The sequence below is a fragment of the Natator depressus genome, chromosome 3, assembly GCF_965152275.1.
Source record: "Natator depressus isolate rNatDep1 chromosome 3, rNatDep2.hap1, whole genome shotgun sequence".
NCBI classification, from domain to species: Eukaryota; Metazoa; Chordata; order Testudines; family Cheloniidae; genus Natator; species Natator depressus.
This window is the reverse complement of record NC_134236.1, coordinates 31,943,154-31,954,219: the sequence shown is the minus strand read 5'-3', so window position 1 is coordinate 31,954,219 and position 11,066 is coordinate 31,943,154. Positions and strand designations below refer to the sequence as shown.

General features: G+C 42.4%; 1 protein-coding gene across 1 annotated transcript in view; it reads right to left on the bottom strand.

The window, feature by feature from the left end:
* Window positions 1-8,833: 8,833 nt before the first annotated feature.
* Window positions 8,834-11,066, bottom strand: part of NOL10 (nucleolar protein 10) — a 93,245-nt gene continuing 91,012 nt past the window's right edge. The window contains exon 21 of the mRNA XM_074947658.1: window positions 8,834-10,194. Within this exon, the coding sequence (XP_074803759.1) occupies window positions 10,078-10,194 (117 nt within the window). The 3' untranslated portion in view covers window positions 8,834-10,077. The remainder of the gene's footprint in view (window positions 10,195-11,066) is intronic.

Here is an 11,066-nt window from a genome sequence, read left to right as displayed (position 1 = left end):
AAAGTGACTCACAGCGTCAAACTAATTCTCTCTACTTGGAGTCCCACAAAGGAGTGAGCAAGATGGGCAATCTCTGCAGAGTAGTGAGAGTTCTGTTTTCCCAGAGTTTAGGGTAAGGTATTCTTCCTCCCCATTCTCCTTCATACATCTAGAGGACAATACAGTTTAATCACTTTACCAGGATAGAAAGGGAACTTGCAGGACCCATGAGTGCCAGGATACCCACAATTGTGTATCATCAGTGTGTTGATTATACTGTATTCATAATGTTTAGAAAGGATTTCAAGAGGCCTCACACACATGTTGTTCAAACATGGGAGACAAGATAGATTCTTAAGGAAGATTGCACCTCCAATCATTCAGTGGTGACCGAGTTACATGTCTAGCCTCTCATGAAGTCTGATTCCTTCCTCTTTAGCATCACCAAAATCTGCCCTCTTCTCATTGTTCCCACTGGTGAAATTATTTTCCCTGCAGTGCTCATTCCTTTGTCTTGATTAATCTCAATTTCCAGTGTAGTCATCCTGACTCTTTCCCCCTCATGTCTATCCAAAAAGTTACCGCTGGAGTCAGCTTTCTTTCATTCCCACCAATCTTGCCAGGTCAATTGTTCATTGAATCTCTGAATTAACTTGCTGTCTCCTACTGCATCACATCTGAGCTTTTCTTCCCCCTCTACAAAGTCCTGGATAATCTTGCTGCCTCCTTCTTCCTCCATCTGAGCTCTCATTTCCCCCTGCCCTTGGTGTTTCCTCACAATTTTGATTTGAACCTTTTACCACATTACACCTGGTTCCTCTCCATCTCCTTACAACCCAGTCTCCCAGAAATCAGTTCTAGCTTATTAATAATTTTCATTTCCTCCCTTAAATTCAAACTAGTTTAGTGGATTAGTCTCTCTCTCTCTCTCTCTCACACACACACACAATCACACTCACCCACTTCTGGGGACATTCTGTGACGAATAGCCTTGTGATATCTCCTTTCCTCCTCCTTTGCTTGTACACTATTTTAGACTGCAAATTATTTAAATGTAAAGCACACATTCTAGTGTAATGTAAAGCACACATTCTAGTGTACAATTTGCAGGGCATAGATTGTGCCCCTCCTTTGTTTGGAAAGTGCCTGGCACATATTGGGCAGATTATTGCAATATAACAATAACAACCACCAAATACAGTGTTTTAGAAATAAAGAGCTGTTCTGTTTCAAATTGGAGGCTCTTTTGAACAGAAAACACACATCTTTACTTTTTAAAGTATTAAAAATGTGTTAACCTCAAGTTTATGCCACTCATCCGTACCATAGGTAAGTACTATAGCCTCCATATAACAGTTGAGAAAAATAAACAATGTTATACACATTCCCACTGGTCCAGCTAAACCTGTGGGAGCATTAGCGTGAGCCCTCCACTAGAGAAGGTTTAAACGAGACGGTAGTGTTAAATCATTTATTAATAATAAATGATTATAATAAATGCTTATTTAACACTATAGTCTCATCCAAACCTTCTATAGCGGTAGACACTGGTCCAGGCATGGGAGCCTTGTGTACAGAGGGCTCACTCTAGATTTCACTAAGTTTTTCTTGCTAAGATTCTCTCCTTCATTTATACTGAATTGTAATAATCTGCTGCACGTGCACACCTGATTGTCTAATTGATAAATTAACATTCCCTGACAAATATTTCTCCTTCTTGGATGTTGTAGGAGAGAAATAAAAATATGCAGGAGTTTACGTTAAAATATGAGTATTCTCAACCAATGTAGTTTTTACTCTGGTTTATACAATTCACCTGTTTCCCCCAATCAGGGCCGTATTAATAAACTATCTAGAGGTACCTGAGGTTGTGCACAAGTATTCCATAAGCATAGGCTATATCTGTTACAAACAAAGAGCACTGTGTGAGCAGAGAAGAAATCACACGCAAAATGAAAGAAGAATGAACAGGAGAGGAAAGTGAAAATAAAAGGGTTCCAAGCCTACACATACACATGAGGCCAAACCCTGTCATATTAAGGTCCATGGGAATTTTGCCACTGGGACTGAATTGGGACCAGGATACGTCCCAAACAAAATTTTAAAAAGGGAGCAGAGGGGAAGCTATACCTAAAATTAGATGAAAATACAGGAAAAGTTAAAAGGGAGACTGAAGAAGGAAGTAAACATTAAAAGAAAACAATAAGGACGAGTGTCAGATGTGGATTTAGGGAGGAACGGGGAGAAAAATCAGCTAAACCAGAGAGTCTGCTGTGCAGTTTCAGAGCCAAAATAACTGAAGAAGCACTTTGTATTAAGAGCTTTATGTTTATTCATTGTTGCATTAATACTTAAACAACTTGGATTCTGTGTACTCCAGTAAATGGTCTTTAAATATGTATTTACTGCAAAAGCCTTAGATTCTAATATATATATATATATTTTGGAGACTGTAATGCAGATTGTCTCCTCTGTTGATACAACAGGACTGCTTAAGGCTCATCACAGAGTCAGTTATTTAACACAAAGGCTTAGAGGGAAAACAATATGATCAAGGACTACAAGCTAATAATAGAAGTTTGCAGTGCTTCCATTAGCATATAAAAGCTAGGCTTACTGAGATCAGACACAAAGCACGTTGTCTATGTAACAAAGCTAAGAAAAGTGCTATTATGAAGAAAAGTAGGAAGGCAAAAGTAGCAAGTGGTTTGCTTTGCAATTCAGAGGGACTGTCTGTGGGGCAAGCGGCAGAGGAGGAATATATTATGGAGACCCATATTTCAATTAAAGTAGCTCCCTTACGTTCTACAACCAATACATTAAAGATCTGTATGCTGGTGGATTACTCATCTGTAAAATCTTATGATAAAATACATCTACAAACAAACATTTAAAAGAGTAAAATATTTTGGATCCTATTTCACTAAGATTATTCAAGCAAGGGGGCATATTGGCAAAGGACATTGTCTTAATGGAGGGCAATGTTATTTCATTATTTAGGCTAAGTCCATGGGTGTTTTTAGATTTCAGAGTGAATTTTGCGTCATAGGAGCTCAACATGTTTCTTGATTTATTAAAATATCTTCATAAGTATTTTGGGAAGGGTATTAAACTTTAATCATTAAGAGACAGATTCTGAACTTTACCCAAGTGGGATAGTAATTTAACGCCACAAATAATGCCCCTGAAGTCAGTGGAGCTACTAAGTATGAATAAAGGTATCAGTATCTGACCCTCGGCTTTTTCTTTGTCTAGCTAGTATGTCATTCATGCATCTCTCTGATTGTTAAACAGCAATTTTAAACTTTTTTCTACAGTCAGTTTTGAAACTTGAGCAGTATTGCTAACTCCAAGTACATACTGAGCAGTTGGTTTCTAAAAGGCCATACTATCTGGTCACTCCTCACAGATCATTTAGAATCATTAATTTCTCTAAGATGCCCAAAGCAATTTCAATAAATGTCAAAAACCTCTTAGGAATTTCCACACTGGGTCAGAGCAGAGGTCCATTGGACAGTATCCTGTCCCAATAGTGGCAAGCATCACATGCAGCAGAGGCAGGTGTAAGAAACCCACAGTTGGCTGATGTGGGATAATCTGCCCACACAGAGGTCTCAGCCTAATCAGAGTTTGGTTTAAATCCTAAAGCATGAGGTTTAATATCCCTTCCAAAATTTGTGTTATTAATTATAGCAACTCTGGATATTCTTGATATCTGTATCCATATCCAGTCTAACTCTTGTTAAAGTCTTGGCCTCAATGACTTCCTGTGGCAATGAGTTCTACTTCTTAAATTGAGGTTACTTACCTTCAACTGGAGGTTCTTTGAGATGTGTGGTCCCTATCTGAATTCCAGACCTGGATACACATATGTGCAGCATGTGCTTGAGATCAGAGATTTCTAGCAAGTAGTGTCCATTGGTCCGCATCTGCACAGTTGCTCTCCTCATGCTCCGAACTGAGGGTATAAGAGGCAGTTCAGGCTGACGTCTTTCCAGTTCTGCTGTTACCACAAATCATAATGATCTGAAACAGAGGGGACGGAGGGTGGGTAGTGGAATGCAGAGAGGGACCACACATCTCAAAGACTCTTCAGGTATGGGTAAGTAACCTCTCCATTTCTTCTGTGAGTGCTCGTCCCCATAGGTATGTCCACACTGCAATGTAATCCCAGGGTTAGTGGGATTTGAGTCAGCGGATCCACGTTTGAGAAGCCAGCGCTTAAGCACACTGATTGCCAACCCTAGCTTAAGGTTGACTTAAGGAAGACTTAAGAATTTTTTAACCCAGGCCCGAACCGAGGGCTCTGGCATCTACACTGCCACGTCCAGCCAACTGTATCCCAAACTCCCAAAATGTGGCTGCTCTAACCCTTCGTTCGTGGTGCAGTGTTGAAAAATTAGACTGTCCACCCCGCATGTTACAGGAAGTTTGAACAGGCTGTCAACACATCCTGCCGAGTCACCATTTTGGTCTGAGTGCTCCCAGATTCAGCAACATGGGGGACTTGCTATTTCAAGAACTTTTCTAACTTGGGCTTTTTCTCCTGTTTCAGGAAGTAAACAGAGCTTCCATGAGACACTGGTGGGAAGCTCAGTGGTGTTTCCTGACCCACCAAAGGCACTTGACAGATTTAATGATGAAGAAGGAAGGTGACAGTCATGGAGGACTCAGACTGGCTGATGCTGCTTATGACACTCAGTATAGCCACTGCCCCGTATGCAGCCAGTGCTTCTGGGGCAGGGTCACAAGCACAGACTGGATGGGATGACAAGCAATAGGTCCAGAACATTTGCATGAAGAAAGGTTCTGAAGCACCGTTAATAGCTTGCCCAGCATAAAGATGCGCATAAGGGCAGCCACGCTGGTCCACAAGTAGGTTGCTATAACCACCTAGAATGTGGCTACCCAGACTGCTACAGGTCCGTTACTAACCAGTTTGGTGTTGGGAAGTTGACTGCAGGAAAATGGTGGCAGAGGGTTTCTGAGATAACCAGTCATGTGGCTTACCCCAAAGTGGTAGGCATAAAAGACATGCCTGAAGTAATTGCTGGCTTTGCTGCGCCATGTCCATTGATGGGATTCCTGTGCCCATAGTTTGTCCTCCTCAAGGAGCACGAGTATATAAACTGCAAAGGGTACTAACTCCATAGTTATGCTGGCTCTGGTGGGCCACAGAAGCTGATTTATGAATGCCAGTGTTGGCTGCTCTGGAAAGTTCATGATGCCAAGGTTTTCTGACGTTTCGGCGACTACCTTCATGGACAAGCTGGGACACTATTCCATCCACACGACATTGTCATAAACAGAGTTACTGTCCCCACTGTTACTCTGGGAGACGCCCCCCCAGACCTCCTTCTGCCATGGCTTATGAAACCAAACCCTGATCTCAGAGGCCCTGACAAAAGATGATTTAATTACTCTCTCAGGGGGTGTAGAATGGTGGTGGAATGTGTGTTTTGCACACTGGAATCCAAACAGGTCTGTAGACATTGCCAATGGGATTTCAGTGTCATCAATGGTGTCTGCATTACTGTAGCTTGCTGTGCTCTGCACAGTCTTTGTGAAGCTGAATGGACTATGACAGTGAGGGACAAAAGATATTGTTCAATATCTTCATAAATGATCTGGAGGATGGTGTGGATTGCACTCTCAGCAAATTTGCAGATGATACTAAACTGGGAGGAGTGGTAGATACGCTGGAGGGGAGGGATAGGATACAGAAGGACCTAGACAAATTGGAGGATTGGGCCAAAAGAAATCTGATGAGGTTCAATAAGGATAAGTGCAGGGTCCTGCACTTAGGATGGAAGAATCCAATGCACCGCTACAGACTAGGGACTGAATGGCTAGGCAGCAGTTCTGCGGAAAAGGACCTAGGGGTGACAGTGGACGAGAAGCTGGATATGAGTCAACAGTGTGCCCTTGTTGCCAAGAAGGCCAATGGCATTTTGGGATGTATAAGTAGGGGCATAGCGAGCAGATCGAGGGACGTGATCGTTCCCCTCTATTCGACACTGGTGAGGCCTCATCTGGAGTACTGTGTCCAGTTTTGGGCCCCACACTACAAGAAGGATGTGGATAAATTGGAGAGAGTCCAGCGAAGGGCAACAAAAATGATTGGGGTCTAGAGCACATGACTTATGAAGAGAGGCTGAGGGAGCTGGGATTGTTTAGTCTGCAGAAGAGAAGAATGAGGGGGGATTTGATAGCTGCTTTCAACTACCTGAAAGGGGGTTCCAAAGAGGATGGCTCTAGACTGTTCTCAATGGTAGCAGATGACAGAACGAGGAGTAATGGTCTCAAGTTGCAATGGGGGAGGTTTAGATTGGATATTAGGAAAAACTTTTTCACTAAGAGGGTGGTGAAACACTGAAATGCGTTACCTAGGGAGGTGGTAGAATCTCCTTCCTTAGAGGTTTTTAAGGTCAGGCTTGACAAAGCCCTGGCTGGGATGATTTAACTGGGAATTGGTCCTGCTTCGAGCAGGGGGTTGGACTAGATGACCTTCTGGGGTCCCTTCCAACCCTGATATTCTATGATTCTATGACAGCTGAACTGGTACTGAGCCAGAAAGTGCACCTACCACAGCTGAGGCTGGATGCAGTCCAGCAACAGAAATCAGGGATGTTTGCATGGCCCAATGGAAGAGGGAGGCATTCATTGTTTGTCTGGGTGGGGTGTTGATTGCATTGCACTGTATTTCTGAATGACATTACTGCTTATGAAATGGGGGGGCAGAAGGGAAACCATATGGATTTATGTATATAACTGTACTGAGACATGGATTTTGCATACAGCCCCCAAATTGTCCCTGATCATGTGTTGACCTTTATTACTTGAAAAACACATTAGCTGATGTGTTGCAATGAGGGCAATAAAATTTCTTTATAATTTTTTCCCACATATATTGGACAAGGACACTATTAAACCACTGCCTGGCAAGCCAGCTGCCATTACACCAGCAACACAAAAAGCTTTAAAGTAACCAAGCACAAAGTGCATAAACAAGTACAATCAGTGGAATGATGTACAAGACACCGCCCCTCATTACTACTGAATGTCCCGTCCTCCCATTCTCCTTTCCATTCCTTCCACTTTTGCCATACACTTGAGGCTGGAGCAAGGGGGGAGGCATCCACAAGGGAGGGGTTCAGCACTGAGGACTGCATGGGGTTCATTTGCCCTATCCCACTGTTCATAGGGCCCAATTGCATGGCCCACCCAGCTATGCAATTGTCCAAGCTGTTCTTGGAATGCAGGCCAGGTTACTGCAGAGGGGTATGTCTTATGACCATTAGAGACAGCAGCTGCTCACAGTTCTCTCTCATGCATTCTATCATCCTCCCTTCACTACCATTCCTGTTCCAGGAACTGCAAACAAATGTCTGCTCCTGTTCTGCTACCCTGTGCTCAAGCTGCCAAGCCAGGCTCTCACCATATCTTTCCTCTTGCTGCAAGTCGCTTTGCCTTTGGTACTCAACCTGCCTGTTGGCCTGGGCCAGAATGTCAACGTAAGTACACAAACGCTTCCTCTTGTAACGGTGCAAGAAGCTATGGGGAGCCAGGCTTCTGCAGTGTGGGGGAGCTTTGGCGGTATTATAGCTTGTAGAGGGCGAAGGGCCCGGAATAGGACAAGACATAGAGGGTTGTCTCAAATAGCCCAGTGCCAGAGCACAGAAAAAAATCATTTTGGAATATCAAGGGCAGAAAATGTTACTTTTTGAAAACTGAACTTCAATACATTGGCAGAGGGCACAAACTCCTTAGGCACAGCTGGTTTAATCACAGTGAAAGAAGTGCTGAGAGAATCATAAGTTAAAAATCACAACTCCACCCCCAGGCTCTGCAACTGGAGTTGTGGGGAGGTTGGTAGCCTCACCCTACTACAGAAGCCTACTCCTGTCATTTCAGGAACTGCACATTTTGGAGGACGGAACAGTTCTTGAAATCCGAAGATTTACTTAATAGGCATAATAACCCTATAGTTAAAGCACTGCCACGGCAAAGGACCATCCTTAAAGCACTGCCGCGGCAATGCTTTAACATCGTTGCCCCTTTTGCCTCCCCCTCTCCCCCCAGCCGCCGATGGTGGGGCAAAGGGAGCAGCTGCTCCGGGGCCAGCGATTTAAAAGAGCCCGAGGCTCCGGCTGCCGCTGCCTCAGGTCCTTTAAATCACCGCTGGAGACCTGGGCGATTATTCCAAGCTGCCAGTGGGAAACCAGGTGTGCATGCCACTAGGTGAAAGTAACTCCATAAGGCTGAAGTCTTTTACTCAGTCCCAGCAGCCAGCCAGGAGCTCCCTCTTGCTCCCCCAGATCTTGCCAGCAACTGAACTGTTTGTGGTCCTGCCGTTCCTGCAATCAGCCAGGAACACAGCCTTCATGCCTCCAGCTCCAGGCAGCAACTGACTGTCTCTTGTACACCAGCTCCTTTTATATATGGCCTTGGTGGGCCCTGATTGGCTGCTTACCTGCAGCCTCTCTCCAATTAGCTGCATCCCCCACAGCCCCTTTAGGCAGACTGGAAGACTTCTCTACTGCTCCTTTCTGGGACAGGGTGTGGTAGGACCCTGAGGCCTCCAGCCGAGGGCCTCTGGGCCTAATACACTCTGTCACAGAGACACTGAAGGACCTCAATCAAAAAGAAGACAAAGGCAACTTGACATAAAATACCTGGTACTTAATCTTGCACTCCCCCCCCCACCAAAAAAAAAAAAAGCATATAAAGAACCAAGAGTTGGAAGTTAAAGATAAAATTAAATTAGAAACAAAGCATAACTTTTTAATGGAGGGTGATTAACCATTGGAAAAAACTAAAATGGGAAATTATGGTTTCTCCATCTCTTGATGTCTTCAAATCAAGACTGGATGTTTTTCTTGATTATATCCTTTAGTCATACACACATTACTGGGATCAATACAGGAGTCACTGGGTGAAGTTATATGGTCTGTGTTATTTAGAAATCAGGCTAGATGATCTCATTGTCCCAAGTTTGAAGATCACTGCTCAGTGCTTTGAATTAAGGAGATTCTGAAAACTGGCTCTATCCAGAAAGTTCACAATTTATTTGGACTAGCCAAAGAAGTATCAGATTTTTTTTAAATGATTAATAAATTATTTTAAGATTCAAAACACTTAAGGCAGAATTCATTCCATTGCCTAGAGCCTTGTATTTGCCCTCTCTGCACTGAAATTAATTTCACCCCCGTTGAAAAGTGTAGGATTTAAAGTTACAACTAAGATCTCTTTAAAGCATTTGATAGACATCCCATTTACAGTATGTTCCTTGACATGATTCCAATCCTGCAACATTTGAAGTTAATGGTACTAATTCATGTGGGTGAGGACTGCTTGCATAAATGAAGGGTTTGCATGATCAGGCCCCATGTTCACACAGCACTGAACATACTGGTCACTTCCTAATTTAAGCCTCGATTCATCAAGGTACTAATCATGTGCCTAACTTTACACATGCGACTAGTCTCATTGACTTCAACTTACAGACATTTAGGCACTTAACTACTTTGCTGAATTATGGCCTTACTTACCAGTACATACCAAAGCCAATGCTCAGGGTTGTGTTTGATTTAATCTGCTATCAGGACAACAGCAATACCCAAAGCTATGGTGATTCCTATTTTGTGTGTTTATAATGTCAGCTATTATAGGGAAAAATGACTTAACCCTTGATCTCAGGTCTTAGCAGCCTAAAACTTTTCAATCCACATTTAAACAGTGAACATTTCATGATGCTATAAAAAAAAAAATCACTGTTTCTCAAATTAAAGAGACAGATAACGTCCTGTTTGCACAGACAGGACTTTCATATAAATCACATCCAGGGTTACACAATAACCAGTCACTGCTGCTCCATGCACAAGTCAAAATCAAGACTTTGAGTTTGTAACACTGTCCTCATGGTGTCTTCTCCAAATACTCCAAGCATTTTGTGAACTTCTCATTAGCTCACATACAGTTTAACAGGTTCTAGTTTTCTTGTGTCCACCTTTTAGATACAAAAAGGAGTATGTCTGCGCTGTAAAGTCCCACCTTCCAGGTAGCAAGTGAAAGTAAACCAGTTTCTTTAAGACATAATTAAAATGGCCCTCTTCTACCACGTTTACTCTTGAGGTGGCTTGCTGAACGCCTGATATTTTTCCTCTCCTGATGATGTTGCTTCTCAGCTTCCTGCTGTTTCTTCTGCTGCCCTGACTGGAATATTTACAAAACAGACTTGAGTTAGAATTCCAACTGGCCCGCAAAAATGGTACATTAACAAAGTCAGGACAGTTCCTGAGCTACATGTAGTAAAAACTGCACAGTTCTAGACAAACACGAAAAGGAACAAGATAATTTATGTGTAATATTTACCGTTTACAAAAACTTTCCCCATTAAACTGTCAAGCACTCAGGTACCACAGAAATGATGTTTTTTATTTTATCTACATTGCATGAATTTGTGTAAAACTAAGGTTCTTATACATGCATCCATCATGTTATTTGAGCATAAAAAGCTATGTTTCCAGCAGAGAATTCTAATGCTAAAAATATTACCATTAAGGTGATGTTATAGCAGTTTGTTCAGCATGATCTCTTTAGGTTCTAGCACTGCAGCTTTAAAATGTGGTGTATTTTAGAGGCACACAGTTTAATGTAATGGTTAAAAAAAAATCTTCAGTCCTTTTGTTCTCCAAATCTTCTGCCTCTCTAGTTTGAACTCAAAATTATTTACATTCCAAACATACATAAGATTTTTACTTTGTGCTTTCCTGACGTCACCTCTACTTCAGAATGGAGACACACGGTTTACAGTTCATTGCAGGCTTCCATGTGTTCTATTCCACCTACTCATGTTCAAGCCCAGAAGAGTTTGTTCCTCTGTTGGCTAAAGATGGCTATCACACACTTTACACACAAGTATTTCAAAAGACAATAAGAGAAACTCCCAGGAAACAAAGGTTTTTGTTTTGTTTTGTATTTTTAAACTTGTATCATGTTACACAATAGCTCTGCTATTGACTACATTACTAGGCATGTTTTTACATAAAAATTGATTAAATTTCTGTACCAACACGGCATGTTTC